The sequence below is a fragment of the Natrix helvetica genome (genome assembly GCF_964273705.1).
Source record: "Natrix helvetica genome assembly, chromosome: 3".
NCBI classification, from domain to species: Eukaryota; Metazoa; Chordata; class Lepidosauria; order Squamata; family Natricidae; genus Natrix; species Natrix helvetica.
This window is the reverse complement of record NC_138549.1, coordinates 94600526-94617420: the sequence shown is the minus strand read 5'-3', so window position 1 is coordinate 94617420 and position 16895 is coordinate 94600526. Positions and strand designations below refer to the sequence as shown.

General features: G+C 34.7%; 1 protein-coding gene across 18 annotated transcripts in view; it reads left to right on the top strand.

Moving 5' to 3' along the window:
• Positions 1-16895, top strand: part of ADGRL2 (adhesion G protein-coupled receptor L2) — a 265400-nt gene that overhangs the window by 225887 nt on the left and 22618 nt on the right. For all 18 annotated transcript variants that reach the window (XM_081946479.1, XM_081946467.1, XM_081946480.1 and 15 more), the window contains 4 exons: positions 497-670; positions 3200-3409; positions 5392-5612; positions 8173-8239. In XM_081946479.1, the coding sequence (XP_081802605.1) occupies positions 497-670; positions 3200-3409; positions 5392-5612; positions 8173-8239 (672 nt within the window). The remainder of the gene's footprint in view (positions 1-496; positions 671-3199; positions 3410-5391; positions 5613-8172; positions 8240-16895) is intronic.

Below are 16895 nucleotides of genomic sequence, written 5' to 3'. Positions count from 1 at the left end.
AAAGCCAATAAAAAAGGGGGGGGAATCTATCCCCTTTAATTTTTCTGAGTTGTTTTCAGTGCAATTTAATCTGGGCTGACATGTCTCTTCTGTTCTTTTACAACGGATTAAAATTGAGACTGCATTCCTAAATTCTAAATTATCCAAGAAGTCTGTTTTAAATAACTATACCTGTTTCTACTGCTAAAAGTTGGAAATCCAATAGCCACAGGTCATCAATATAAGCACCAAACTTAAGTAGAGAATTCTAGTTGCAGGAAATTAAATCCTCAGTAATGCCCGTGGTACGGCATGCCTATAACTAAATTGCTAGTTTGTTCTACACAGTCTGTTAGTTACTTTATTTTATTTTATTTTTTGGCACAAACTATATACCTTTTCTTCTGTGTCAGCTTAATTTGCTGCGATACAAAGGATTGTATTAGATTTAAATAAACTATCTTATAGCATTCATATGCAAATAATTGTATTTTTTTCCCATTCTGATGTCTCACAGCCCAACAATTATTTCAATGCTAATTGCTCCTTCTGGAACTATTCAGAGCGGACTATGATGGGATATTGGTCAACTCAAGGCTGCAAGCTGATTGACACAAATAAAACACATACCACGTGTGCATGTAGCCACCTAACTAATTTTGCAATTCTCATGGCCCATAGGGGAATTGTGGTAAGTAATCCTGACAAATTTTGAATTACAGCATTTTGAAGACCCAGTAAAACTCCTGGTCTGTTGAACTACCCTGAGATAACTCATTATTTTACTTTACAGTATTCTGTGGCCTTTGTATTTCAAAGTTCAGATATTACACATACACATGGGAGGAAGTAGTAGAAAAAGACAGTTGAATGTGGCCACAAGGAATAAATCTGTTACATGTTTTCCCAAAAATAAGAAAGGGACTTATTTTCTTTTGAGTTTCAAAATAAGCACTTGGCCTTATATTCGGGGAGCTCTTATTATTTTTGAGATGCAATAGGCAGCAAGCGTGGTCACCTCATGGCTGCTGCTGTGTTGCAATATTTTTGGGGAGGGCTTATTTTCGGGGGAGGATTTAATTTTAGCACATGTGATCAAAAGCCTGATTGGACTTTTTATCTGGGAATATCTTATTTTTGAGGAAACAGGTTATAATTTAAATACATGTACAATAATCTACATAATTCGTCAACAAATGGCATACCAATACCAATAAAGTATTCTATTCCATAAATAATTTATTTTATTTGATGTGCAGTTTCTGCCCATACAGAAACCTTTAACATTTAACCCCAATGAAGACAGAAAAATAACAAGCAAGAACAAAACATAAAATATGTCTTCCAGAATAATTATATTTTCAGTAATTTCCTAAAAACCAGCAGAGAGGTGGAGAATCTGATCTCCATAGGAAGGCGATTGTAGATAAGCAATGCCTTCTAGTCTCAACCCTAATCATCTATCAGACTTAAAAGAAGTTGCTCCTTACTAGACCTAGTGCTGGTCTCCAACAGATATGGCCAAACAGCCCTGTGCAATCAAGCTAATTGGCACAATAGCTTTTCCTTTGTGACCCAAATTACTTTTAATTTATTAGCACAGCCCTTTTTCTTCTACAACTTGCTCATGCTTGATCAAGTGCAGGGGTGTCAAACTTGCAATGACACCTTGTCACGTGACATATTGTAACTTTTTTCGCTTTCGCTAAAATGGGGGGGGGGAAGCATGTGATATATCCAGACCGCCGGCCGCGAGTTTGACATTCTTGATTAGTGTGTCAGGCTGATTCTGCTTCAGACTGGTGTTCTTGCAAATACTCGGGCTCTTTGTGCCATGAAGTGTAGCACCTTAACTTGTAATTGTAACTGGTGTAGTCCCTCCAGAATTGTTGATTTTGCCTCCTGCGCCAGGAACCAGTAAACTTACAAGCCAATGTATTCCAAGTTGCCTTTAAGGCCAGACCCATGTAAAACCCTGGATGATTGTACCTAGTTAATTTGATGATTGTACCTAGGTCCTCTTAGGAATGCAACTGGCACAGCAGCCAAAGTTGGGCAAAGACCTCTTTCCATAAAATCCACCTATTGTTCCAGAATGAGCCACGAATCCAGAAATACTCCAGATCCCAAATCTGCTCCTTCATAGATAGTGTCTGCCCATCAAAATATAGTGCTGGGCATTAAAAGAGTACAAATGGCAACTCGGGTTTGCTTGAATTCAGCTTCAGTCTATTCTCTTTCATCCAAGCTATAATAATAACCTGCAGGTCCCAGAACACGACCCCAACAGCATCTCACTTACAACCTGGGGTGGCAATGTGAAGTTTGTTATCATTAACATAGTAATTATATCATTCCCACTGGCCTTTATGTAAATATTAAAGAGCAAGAGAGACATAACTAACCTTTGTGTTATCCCACATATCAGAGGCATCAGGCTGATTTTTCATCCCCTGCCAGATACTGTTGTGAAGATAACAGTAAAATATTGCTGTCTTTGACTGGTTAGGTTCGGTCATAAATAAGCAACAATTTTGAAACCATCATTTATTTACTAAACTAATACTGAATACACACACTATATTGCCAAAAGTATTTGCTCACCCATCCACATAATGAGACTCAGTTGTGAGCAAATACTTTTGGCAATATAGTGTACTTATACAACCTTAAGTCATGAACTATGGTTTGCAAAGCACTAAAACTAGCTTCACTTCAATTATAAACCATAATGCCTTGTTGTGACATGATGTGCAGACCTGGACAGTAATATCTTTTACTTAACTGTAATGTTTAAAATATGTATTTATTTTATTTAAGTACATCTTAATAAAGAATTCCATTGTACTTCAGTCTCTTGGTATTATAAACAATGTTCTCTTTATACATTCAACAGAACAATTTCCCAAGATGTATCTTTTCAGTTTAATATTTATATAGTTTCTTTTAGCCTCATTGTTACCAGTTATTTCATAATGAACATATTACAGGTTATTTTATGGACAAACCAACAAATATTGTAGGTTGGGCCACCTCACCTCTCACTTTGTTATCAGTGCAAATTTGCACTTCCGATGAAAAACAAATCTGTCTTTTTACCAGCTATAAGGTGTTGCATAAAACAAAATCCTGAGTCCTTAGTGTTAAATGTAACCCTGATATTTTACTTGTCCATTAGTCAGTAATGACACTAATTTTCCTTCATTTTCATTACTTCCAGTACAAAAATGGAATTCATGGCTTACTCCTCACTGTCATCACCTGGGTAGGAATTGTCATCTCCCTTGTCTGCCTGGCGATTTGCATCTTTACTTTCTGTTTCTTCCGTGGCCTTCAAAGTGACCGGAACACAATTCACAAGAATCTTTGCATTAATCTCCTCATTGCCGAATTTATTTTCCTAATAGGCATCGATAAAACCGAATATAAGGTAAGCCCTCCAGACTTGTATATATTCACAGGCTTTTGTTTCCTTAAAATAAAAAAAGGCTTTATTTTGTAACCCCAGTTTTCCCACCAAACTGGATGATCAAGCAAGCAACAATAGAAAATCAAAACACAGTCAGCAGTAAGAAAACTGTGGTGAAATTGATTGGGTTTAGGATACATTTGTAAATATGTATAAACTTCATAGAAACAAGTTGAAGCAGAGATTTAAATTATTTTCTGAAGGTTGAGAGAACGGGAGCGATCGTTCTGCAGAAGAACAAGAGTTTATTTAGTAGATCTGGTTCTGAAACCAAATGGCTTCCAGGATGCTTGAAACTGTATTCAGCTCATCTAAAGGGCACCGTAGCACAGGAAGGGATTGTCTAGATGTTCTTGTGCCAGACAGATTAATTTCTTTAAAATAGAATTATTTATTTTTAAGCAGCATTGTCCAGATTTAAGTCATGTTAAAACTATAGCTATTTTAATTAACCACACTCTGGCATGATATAAGAGATAAAAAGTACTGCAACAGAAACTGTTGTCTGAAAGGCCTTAGGCAGGCACATTATTCTGATTTAGGGTCATGCATATGTATTTCTTTAGAGACAGAGATACTACATGCACAAATAGCAAGCATTGCAATAATCATTCATACTGGCATACAGCTCCTTGTAAAAGTTCCGCGGTCCTCTAACAATGAAGCCGAATAAAATAACATTTGTAAGAATAAAATAGAAGCAGTATTGCTGAGAGGCGTAAAACCAAAGCAGTACTTGTTAAAGGCTTAAATCCCCATTAGGGATTTTGTGGTACAGGTAGTCCTCAAACTTAAAACCATAACTGAGCCTGCAATTTCAGCCCTAAGTCACGCCAGTCATTAAGCATGTTGCCATGTGACTGTGCCCAATTTTATGTTCTTTTTTGCCGCAGTTGTTAAGTGAATCATCACAGCCATTTAACACGGTGGTTTTTAAGAGAATCGATAGTCTGGGATATAACCCCCCTCCCAGAAACTGGAAGTAAATGGCATCATAAAACATTGTAAATCACTGTCACTGTGACTGTAGAGCAGTTGTAAATGAGGGGCGGTTGCAAAGCATCCAAATGATCACATGACTGGGGAGGGCAGTCAGAACTTTGAATTTGAGTTGTAAGTAGCCCTGGGGAGGTCTCCTAATTTTGAACAGTCACGAAATGACTGGTCGTAACTCGAGTACTATCTATCCAGAGTTGGCATTATATAGGTGCATTATATATCTAAATGATGCAATAATGCTAAAATTATTCTATATAGTTCTTTTTGAAGTTTCTCAACTGCCCTTCCCCCTCAAAAGAATGACATTTTATTACCTTCACTTTTCATAATGGAAGACCTAAATTTTAAAGACCTGAGACAGAATTACAACTTTTCTAAAATAAGCTTTCCTCGAGTTTAAGGATTGTGTTCATAGCCTGGTTAGTAATACAGCACTCCGTCTTATGTAGAAAAGAAAAAAAAATATTGAATACGAAAGGAAATGGAATTCCTTGCAATGGCATGTTCTTTTTTTTTTCTTCAATAGAAGTTATAAATAATACATTTAGCGGCAGTGTTTCTTTATCTTTCTGTACCAAATCATTTGCAGTATAAGCCTTGCAGCAGACTGTTAAGATTTCCGTACCCAAAATTAATAGGCTGCTTTCCATACTTGATATTCCATTACGCTGAATAATGTGAACAGGCACACATTTTCCATATCTTAACTTACAGAGTGCAACAAAGGACAGGGTACAGCTACCGAGAACACACAGACGTTTAACCATGCCGAATAGAAACTTCTGCTTTGGAGTGGTTCTCTCAGCCTGAGATTATAGTAGGCTCTTTCTAAAATCTGAGCTCTGGGTTGAAACCACCTTATTCTTATTTTTGGAAATGTCAGACTACACAAGCAAGGTTGAAGAAATTGTAGTTTGCATTTGATTGTTTATGTTTCTTTGCAGATTGCCTGTCCCATATTTGCAGGCCTCTTACATTTTTTCTTCCTGGCAGCCTTTGCCTGGATGTGCCTAGAAGGGGTACAACTGTATCTTATGTTAGTAGAAGTATTTGAAAGTGAATATTCCAGGAAGAAGTACTATTATGTTGCTGGCTATCTCTTTCCTGCAACTGTTGTCGGTGTTTCAGCAGCTATTGACTATACAAGCTATGGAGCAAAGAATGCGTAAGTATATGTGTTTAGCATCTAGTATTTTGAATTATTTTACTGAGTGTGTTAGCTATCAGATAGAAAGCCAACCCTGCTGAAATAAATGATGAATGAAACACAACAAGTAAAAGAATATCTGAAGACATTGTTAGTAGGGAATGGTAATGTGATTCTTGTGAAATAGAATTTGGGTCAGTCACCGGAACCAGAGATATACTCTTCCGAATTTTGGACTCATGCTGGAGCCCATCTTAAGAGACTTTTGTCTCTACTGGAATACATACTTCGGTCTGTTCTGTGAGTCATGTTTATGTGGTGCCTTCCTATTGGCTGATTGGTGCGTTGATGATAGCAGTGTTTCCATGTCCTCGGCTCCTTAGTATTTGATAAGCTGGTGGTAAATCAGAATTCTTGTTAGCTGACAAGGGGCCTATATCCAGGCTTCAATCATTTCCTTGCCTATCTTTGTACCTGGGTGGCCAACTATTTTTGCTGCTGTGAAATTAAATGTGTGTCCTTTGTTCATTGCAATGTGAGGCTATCAATGAAAACTTAGGAGTTGAGGGCTTGGCAGCACAAGGAAACAACAACCAGTCGCCATCTATCAACACATCAAACAGCCCAAAGGACATATTCCATTAGAGAGAAGATGTACTCCAGCACGAGTCCAAAAGCTTGGAAGAGTAAATCTCTGGTCCCAGTGATTGACCCAAATTCAATCTTGCATCATTATGTTTGCCTTCATTCACAGCAAATCTTGGTTACTTTTATTTATACTCCCAATGTAATTTACATGAAAGAATAGGTATAGGGAATTTTGCTGAAATCAAATTACATTATTGCAAAATATAATACCTTAGTTTTAACTTTTTAAAAGATATCATTGTTCAATTGGTCTTCTGGTAAAATATCCTCTGAAAGTGATAGCTGAGCATTTCAATCTATATTTTTCAATTTGGTTATATTTTATCAGGTAGATCTTCTGTTTATAAAATAGGGTATTACATAAAGTTATAAAAGAGAGACACAAGATATTACTGAGGATTTGTATAACTGAAGACATAAATGTGAATTCTAATAGTGCTTGCTTTGTCCATTGATTAAATACTTACAGCATGGTCAGATATTGTTTAATACAAAAGTCTGCTTAATTTAGCTGTTGATGAAAGACAAATAAAAGTGATTCATTAGGGAGCTACTTGAAATATATAAAAAGTGAATCATTAAATGAATTGAGTCCTCATAGCCGATGCTTAATTTAGTTTAATGCTATTTCCTTTTAATTGTTGAATATACAGTTGGGAATGGTGGCTTTTTATTGGTAGTACACCTTTTTTTGCTGGAAAAAGTAGGATGTCTAATTATTTTCTGAATTTCTGATAGGTATGTTTATGATGATCTGATAATAAAGCAGAATTAAGGTTGATTCCTGGTGATTGAATAGACATATTCATATTGTTTTCATGGCAAAAGTGAAATGAGGGTGGGGTGTTTTTTTGGCGTCTGAGTTTAACTTTCAGCTTGGGGATTTTATAATAATCTCCCTTCCAAGTCAGGTCTGATCTTGCTTGGTATTTTTTTTTAATCAGCCAAGCTTACTGGGATCTAATTCTTGTTATAGTTAAACAATAGATTGAATAGTACAATAGCAAATTTTAAGGCACTGTGCAGCAGGGACATGGACCATGTGTGTGTGTCAGAAGCACAAAAATTGGTCCGTGTGTGGAAATTAGATGAGGAAATTAACCTCATCTACTATGTTGTTTATTAATTTTTCAGCATTTTCTTTATTTTACTGCTACCAACTCTCAACTTGATTTAATGGAACAAAAAGTAGGCACAGAGAGTGAGAAGAAAATAAATCATGGCAAAGAAAGGATTTACGTATTGTGTGTTCGAGTTAGTGTGTTTGTTGTGTTTTGAAGTTAGATAGATTCCAGTGCTCAAGAACATAAATAGAACTGTGGACAATACTGCAAGCCTATTTTTTTTATTATGAGGCTGTGGTTTGTAAATAGTCCTTAAATAGGGAATGTCTAGTTTGGATAAATTTGAAAATAAGAGTTGGTAATCAACACAAAAATATGATGAATAGCATAACTAGGTTGCATAAAATATATGTTTACCTATAGTTTAATGTTGTTCAGATTTCCACACAAAGAATGTTTCATGAACAAACACAATTTATTTCCATTAGGAGAGGAGAGGGATGGATGGATGGATGGGATAGTGCAGATACTATAGATTATGTTTGTTCATTAATTATTTTCACTTTCATTGATTTGGTCAGCCTCCCTAAAGTTCCAAACCTCATTTATGAAGAGGTTTAAGTTATTTATAAGAATAGATTTCAATTGGATTTCCACTTAATGTCATTGCTAAAAGATGTCTCATAAACATGAGTCAGTGAAAGTTAGTTTTTTTGCAATTTTCATAATATTATTTTGTTCATAGACTTTTTTTGTTTGCTAAAAGATATCTCATAAACATGAGTCAGTGAAAGTTAGGTTTTTTTTGCAATTGTTATAATATTTTTTTCTTCATGGACTGTTTTTTTTTCTCTTTTCTAAAACAGTTGCTGGCTCAAGGTGGACAACTATTTTATCTGGAGTTTTATTGGGCCTGTTACCTTCATTATTCTGGTAAGAATATGACCTCTTTCATTTTAGTTTTTCTCATAGATTAATTTGATGCATTGTGTTTTTTTGTTATTAGATTATAATATTTATTTATAAAAATACCTATTGTAAATGAACCCAATTTTTTTTTCAGGGATATTGGTGGCTATGTTTGAAATGAATTAGAGTTCCTCCATACACATATGTTGTATAAGGACAGTGGCATTGCTATATAAATGATATAAATATAAATGTGAACATTAATTCTTGCATGTCTGTATTGCCTCTTTGGGTGATACCTTTTGGATTTCTAATACTTAGTGAACTATGAAGGCTATTAATCCACTTTCAACACAGCAAACTGCTGGATGACTTTGGGTCTAGCATTGACTTTCAGCCCAGTTAACATCTGAGGCTAACATGGTTTTCACATTTTGTTACCACCAGTTCGCTGCACGGCCCTTCCACACATGCACCCGGTCTTCTGCATATGCACTTTGCTCATGCATGCACCCAGCCTCAAAAACATGCCTAAATAGGAGAGCATAGAGCCCGGGTGGGCAGGCCCAGCCATGATTTCCGCTACCAGTTTGAGTGAAATGGTACACCGCCTGTGCTTGTGGCCTCTACAAACTTCCATATGGAACCATTAAGATGGTTTAACTCATAATATTTATGGGTTCAGTTGGTTTCCAGTAGGCACTTGGAAAATGTTCCAGTGATTCAGTGGACACATCTGGAATATGAAGACAATAATGAACTTCTTAAGGCCACTGTTAAGCAGCAGCTTCTTGGAGATTGATCCAAGTGGGCTCCTTGTTTTACTAAATAGCAACAGGAGATTAACAACCTAAGAAGATCCCTAGATCAGCACATGGAAATGATTAGAACTATAGATAATGTTTATGTCTATGAGCTCGGATGAAATACCAGCAAGGTGGAAGTAATCCTGGCAGAGACATTTTCTAATTCCATGAGCTGAACTTCACCTGAATGAATTGGCACACAGTTTAAGAGTTGTCCTAGACTCAGTTCTCTCTGAGTCTTTTTATAAGAGGTGCAGACTAGACAAAAAAAAAAAGTGAGCCTGCTTTGTTGGTTTTTAAGTTGCACCCTTTCCTGGATTAAAGCAGCAAATGTCATTTTTATATCTCAGTTACACTTACTGATTTACTAATCAGTAATTTACTAATTCACTTTACATGGGTTGCCCTTAAGGAGAACTTGGAAGCTGCAGGTGACACATAATGCAGCTCTTCTTTTGCTAACCAATTCAGCAGAACAACATGTATTTTGCAGGAGAAACATGTATTTCTTGGCCCAATTCAAGATGCTGTAATTACCAACAACAAGTGTTTTACCACCTGGGTCTCCAGTTACCTTTGCAGCCAGATACCTTCTTATCTGGTTTCATGCCACACTTTGTATAACCAGAAGAAATTATTATAGATATACTATAGTTCTTGATAAATCAAAAGAACTAGGGCCTAGAAAAATAACCATCATTTTTTACTGTGAAATAGCTTCCTCCAATTTTCTGATCTTTAAGTAAATGGAAGAAAAGAGTTCCTTTCTGCAAAATCTTTGGAAAGAATTTTTAACTGGTGGACGTAGTAAAAACATTTTAACTGAATACCAGTTAAGAGTAAAAGACACTGGAGTATAAGACTCTCCAAGATTTTGAAGAGGTAAATTTTTTAAAAAAATGTTTTTGCACTCTGCAGGCCTCCCAAACCCTTTGCACACCTCATTTTTTTGTGAAAAACAGGGCATGAAGAGAGTTTGAGAGGCCTGCAAAGTGCTCCTAGTGACTGGGGGAGCAAAAATGAGCCAAAACGGTCTGTTTTTCACAAAAACCAAGGCATGCATAGGCTTTAGGAGGCTTGTAGAGTGCTCCTAGGGGCTGGGGGGGGGGTGCAAAGATGAACAGGAAATGGCCCATTTTACATTTGTTTTTGTTCTCTCCAGCCCCCAAGAGGACTTTGCAGGCATCTCAAATCCTATGCACATCCATTTTTGCGAAGGGGGCGGGGTTTCGGGAGGCCAAAAATGCTGTATTCAGTGTATAAGATGCACCCAGATTTTCACCCTCTTTTCGGGGAAAAGATGTGTCTTATACTCTGAAAAATACGGTAGATATGTTGTTTTAATTTGTGAAAATTGTAATAATAATAATAATAATTTTATTTGATTAGCCGCAACCCTCTCCCGAAGGACTCGGGGCGGCGTACAATCAAAACAGATAAAATACAGATGAAGACAAACATACATACATAAAGAACAAAGGCATATACATGTGCATGGAGGAGGTAGGCTCATAAGTGAAAGACAATTAAAAAACACAATTTAAAATCCCATTAAATAAAATTACTGAATTAAAAAACCCATCAGGAGCGTTATGAAGTTATGATTGAGCCAGGCCGGCTATTTGAAATAGGTGGGTCTTGAGCTTTACACGGAAGGAGCGGAGGTCAGTAGTGGTCCTTATATCCGGGGGGAGGTCATTCCACAGGGCTGGGCCCGCCACAGAGAAGGCTCTGCTCCTAGGCGCCGCCCCATGGCACTGTCTGTAAACAGTCATATTTGATGAGTAACAACATACAGATCACTAGAGTAATTAAATATGGATAGTTAATTGAATTTATTTAGGGTATAATTCTAATATAACTATTAGGAAAAAAAGCGGTTGAACTCAAAGCCACTCATGTAAGGAAAGTGTACATAGGAGTATTTCTTATTCCTTTTATTTAAGGTTTACACCTTTTTTAATGTGTGCTTTCTAACTACTGTTAGAGTCAGATACCTTTAGTCTGTCATTTGCATTTAAAATTGAAATGTCTAATTCCTTTCCAACATCTTTCTTTTGAGATGTTATCAAATATAATTATATCACATCAGTCTTTACATTATTATACAAAGTTAAATTATCTAGTACTTTTTGATTCTATTAATGATTGTCTAAATTGCAAAATGTATCATATTTCAGAAAATAGAAATAGTAATGATTGAATATGACTTTAATTCTTTATCGTCTAAGAAAAGCTTACCAGCTTTGTAAGTACAAACATACACACACACACATATTCAAAAATACAATGATTATAACAACTTAAATAAATCAAAGTAATCATATTATCCACAACAAGCGACACAACTGAGATCAGTGGATTGGACTTAAAAACAGGAAGAGAACTAATATAACAAATAATCCAAAACAAAGGGAGGTGGATTTTTTTTTCATTGTCTAAGAAGAAGGAATGTACTCTCTGTGTTTGTCCAAATTCCCCGTTCCGCTGCATTATGCCTTATATGGGTTAGAAAGCCATTTGTCCATCATGATTAGCTTTTGAATTGCACAATCTTAAAGTGAGAAAGAAAGGTAGAGAAGGCCTGTTGAATTAACTAGTGGTCTTCATGCTAATTTGGACCAAAGTGAGTGGTCTTTCCCATCAAATTAATGAAGAATTATGAAATCAATTTATATAGTAAGATGCATAATAATTAATGATAGACTGAATCAGCATACTTTTCTTTCAACATTTAGGTAACAGGCAAATCTAGCAATGTCAGCAGTTAGCAATTATCTAGATTGGACAATATGGAAAAGTTGCTTATCATTGACACATAGCATAGTATATAACAGTTGTACTTGCAGCTGCTTTTACTTGTATAACAATACAGATGACAATTTATAACAAGGGTTATGGTAAATAATTGTCATGAATGGGTTCATGGTTATTATGATATTATGGCATGAGGACAATATTTAGTTTCATTGTTCCTTATAGAGCTCTCTTTTGGTAATATATTTGGTAATTTATATTAAAAAATAATTATCACAGTAAAAGGAGGGGTGAAATTCAGCAGGTTCTGACAGGTTCTGGAGAACCAATAGCAGAAAATTTGAATAGTTCAGAGAACCGGCAAATACCACCTCTGACTGGTCCCAGAGTGGGGTTGCAATGGGGATTTTGCAGTATCTTTCCCCTGCCACGCCCACAGAACCAATTTTAAATAAATTTGAAGTTCATCACTGAAGGCTTTCTTACTTAAAAGAGGATCCCATTTCCAGTTTCCATTCTTTGAATCCTCTCAAGTAGAATGTAATGTTAGAGAACTTGTTCTATAATTTTTTCTGACTTCTTTAAAGTTATGATTGATGTAAGTGAGTATAGAGGACACAGTAAAATACACTGCACTATTCCTCATTCCTTGTTTAATGTTAAAACATGTGTGACCCTCGAAGAAAAGCCTTCTTATACTCAATCTCTTCAACCTCTTTTCTTCAATGCCCATAAAAAGGAATAAGCTTGCATTTGGCTCCCTGACTTGTTTAACTTGCTCATATCAATGAATTTTCTTTATGCAACATGTTTTCAACTGCATAGCTCATTGAATGAGGTTGATCTGTACAAATTTAGTGAAGAATCTTTATTAATGAAGTATGTTTTGTTTTTTAACTTCACAATGAACAGTAGTTTAACAAAACCACAGAAGTGTGGTATTAACAATAGGGAGTAGTAAGAATGACACTTTCTCTGGATATACATATAATAATTAAAAATAGTATGATGAAAAAGAATTCAGAAAGTCTATTCCATCTCTTCTCTCTTTCTCTACAGGGAAGACACAAAGTATGCCTGTTTAATACATCTATATTCGTACATATGTTTGAGAATATGTGAATGTATTTATGGATTTGTAAAAAAAAATATTGTTCTCACTTCTTTGTTCAGTTTGTTCTTATCTTTCTTTCTAAAACATTACATTTTGTCTGAGCCTTGGGCATTGCTGCAGATATTGCTGTTTGCTTCTAACCAGGTCAGAATAGAAACCAGGGTGATGGATATTTAATCGTATTGACCATGTACAGTTAGAGTCCACTATTATTTACCAGCCATGACATTATTATCCTGCAAATCATTTAGGCTGAGAAGTGGAAGGCCTTTGGGAACAGTATTCCCAACTTCAGAAAATATGAAACAGCAGGTAGCAATCACTGCAGAGTTCCTTGCAGTAATTCTTGTCTAGCAATTGCATTGCCCTCTAATCGTCCCCACCAAGAAAAAAAAAGGGAAGTGTAATGATTCTGAAACAGTTGAATGTGAATGTTGTAGCCAAACAAGAGTCATAAGCATAAATGGACAATCAACATAATTCAAGAATTTACAATTACCATCATTATAAAAATACGGCCATGCTTGCGTTATCACTTCAAAAGCTGCTGTTAGCATTTAACCATTTATAAATATGCCACATATTTTTGAAAGTATTGGTTGGGAGAAATATGGATTTGTTGAAGAATATGTTAACAAAATAATTGTGGATTAGATGCTTTGGTTATTTTGTTTTTTAAAACCCTCATTATTATAGAAAAAAATTAAAATGTGTAAGCTATTGTTAATGAACATTTAGAAACTAGTTAAGATATTTTGTAAGGGATTAATATTAACCATTAGTAAAAAGCCTGTTTCATCCTATGAATATTTCACTTTTACTATAATAATCCACTCCTTTTAAAAAGTTTTTAATAACATAAATTAATATCCTAGACTTATAATATGATGAGGGGGTTGTCCTTGTTTCCCCCTTTTGAAAGAGAGAATTAGTTGCCCAGTAACAAATATTTAGGAAGCCAGGTTTTTGTATTCAGTATGAAAGTAGTAGTCTTAAATTTAAGTGCTGAGACAGCATCAATTTGTGTAGTTAAAGTACATGTTTATATATTTTAAAATGTACAAATGTAGTGTAATATATGTAATTCAAGAAAAATACCTATTTAATGTGGTTTGAATATTTTTTTCTCATAATCTAATGTTCATAGTAGGTGTACATAGAGCATAAGTAAATGCCCTATGTTTGACCTTGCTATATTTATTTTTAAAAACTGGAATAAATGTACTATATATATTTCTAGTGTGATAAATTTCTGAGAGGTTAAAAAAAATCAAATTTCCTCAAAATATTTTTATAAATAGGTAGTATGAAGTCTTTTCAATTTAGAATTATTAAGTGTTTAATATTTTTAATATTTGTTTTACATTTTTAAATATTTTAATTTTATCAAATTAATTGGCAAAATTTGAATAACAAACATAAACACTATAATACATGTAAACAGTATAACACTGAAACTTAGCATGCACTTTCAAAATTTAAAAACAAAGGAAAGCAACTCCAAATTTATCTCATAGACAAAAGACTCCAAAATGTTTGATTGGGTTACTGATACAATTAATTGCATTTTAAAATCATTTTTATAAAGAAGAATAGGATTTGTCCCTATCTATTCAGTTTCAAATGCCTGAAGTCGAATGAGGGGGAAATGGGAAGTTAAGAATACAATTCTTATTGTTCCTATAAATTAGAAACAAAGAATTGCTGAGAAAGAGACTTTGGAGTTGGAAGGAATTCTTCCCTTTAATCTGTTGAGTTTCCTCCTGATATTTATGTAACTTAACAACACAAAGGAGCTAAAAATACATTCTGCACTTTAAAAAAGAATTATAAAGTCAGTTAATTTAAAAGGAAGATGATATTTTCATAGACAAAATAAATAGTAAAGGGTTTTTTTTTAAATTAATTTGTTTTGTGACAATATCTCCGATCCAACCTCACTTTTAAATGTAAATAATATAAAATATAAAAAAGAATGATTTGGGAAAAGTCAAGTAATTTATAATATGCTTTATGATGTTGTACATTGTTTCCCCAAAAATAACCCAGGGTCTTATTTTCTTTTTACCCCTGAAATAAGCACTTGGTCTTATTTTGGGGGAGATCTTATTATTTTTGAGGTGCAGGAGGCAGCAATCGTGATCACCTCATGCTGCTGCTATGTTGCAATATTTTTGGGGAGGGTTTATTTTAGTGCATGTGCTCAAAAGCCTAATTGAGCCTATTATCCAGGAAGGTCTTATTTTCAGGGAAACAAAGTAGTGTTAAATTGACTTTAGATAACTAAAGAATGATACATTTTCAGAATCATTTTTCCACTTTGTTAAAAAGGAAAGTATTTGTCACGCCATCCCAGTCTAAGAATTTTTTAGATTTTTTTATGTCTTTACCTATGGGAAACCAGGGTTGTTATATCTATGTATATAAGTAATGTATATCTGTGTATAAGTAATGAGTGGCAAAAAAACTATTAGTATGCCTGAAATGATTTAATGAAGCCCGGATCATGACATGTCAGGAACTGTTCTTGTCATTTGGTTAGCTCCATCTGAAATTTTAATAATTCATCCAGTTCAGTGAGAGTTCAGTTTGCAACTCATTTAGAAGTCTTCTTCATGTTGCATGTTCCAGAAAGGAATGGGGCTTGTATGGCTAAAAGAAGGTTCTTGAGCCAGTTTGGAGCTGAATTGGTAATTAAAAACAACAACAAAAAACTCCAGGGATGGCAAATAGAGTCAGAACTTGTGCAGTTCAGGGAGGCTACTTCAGCATGTGTTCCCTTTTTTCCCCTTCTTATTCAATCCATGTCAGGTCTTCAGCTTAGATGAAATGAATTTTAAATTAAGATTTGGTTAAGTGGATTTTTTGCCTCTAAAATTAACTGTGTGCTCTTTTAAACTCTACAATCACCAGCAAAAGAAAATCCACATTCATCTTAGGTATTTCCAGATGAGCTGATAATCTTGCCATTCATGTTGGGCTTTGGTGAAAAAGCTTCCTGAACTTTTAGGAATTGTATCCTAAAATGTTACACAAACATTTCACAAAAAAGACTTTGTCTCATGAATGGTGAATAAACAGTTCAATAATTTCTGTTTTAAGAAGGTAAATATTAACTATCCTTAGTTCCCTTGGATTTTTATGCTCTGAGGCAATAAACTACTAGACAGTAAACTTTGATATGCTGATCCAAATATGGGTAAAGTCTCTCCTATTTTGTGAACATAACTTACATTTCAAAATGCTTTATGTGATATGCAGGATGTTTCATGGGTGTTTTAAATTCAAGAAACTTGGATAAAATGAGAACTATCATACATTGAACATTCTAGAGTTTTCCTATAATAAGAAAAAAAAGGGAAATGCTTACATATATATTGGCCTTATGGCCATATAAAGAATAAAATATTATTATCTTGAGTTATTAAAATAAGGTACCATTGTCAGTATAAACTAATGAACATTAGACCAGCTATATGCATTTTTCAACTCTATAGAATTGTGAATTTAGGTCTGCAATATAAAATTCAGGCAATCTGATTTATAAAATGACACACAAGTAAGGGAGCAAAGGAAGTGACGAAATAGCTGAGTAATAAATATAAAACACAGTCATATCTTTATTTTATTTTTTTACTCTCAATATTGGGTGAAAACAGGAATGAAAATTTCTCTCAGAGATAAACTCTTCCAGTTCTCATGCTTTCAAATGCCTATATTTGAAGTTTGGTTAAAAAAATGGCTGAACTACAACAGTATGATTTCACCCCATGAAGAATAAGTGTGATTTTTTTTTCTCCTAAAGGCCTCCAATTTCCATTCACATCTTTAAAAATTACCCCAAATTATTTTTAAAAAGCCCAAAGTTATTGGAAATCCTACTGCACCTCTCAGAAATGTGTCGTCAGAGAAAGGTACCCACTCCTATTTAAGCAGATCACAGTTTCAGGCTGTTTTTAGCTTCTCATATTTCCCATGATAAAGCAATCTGCCTAAAGTTCTT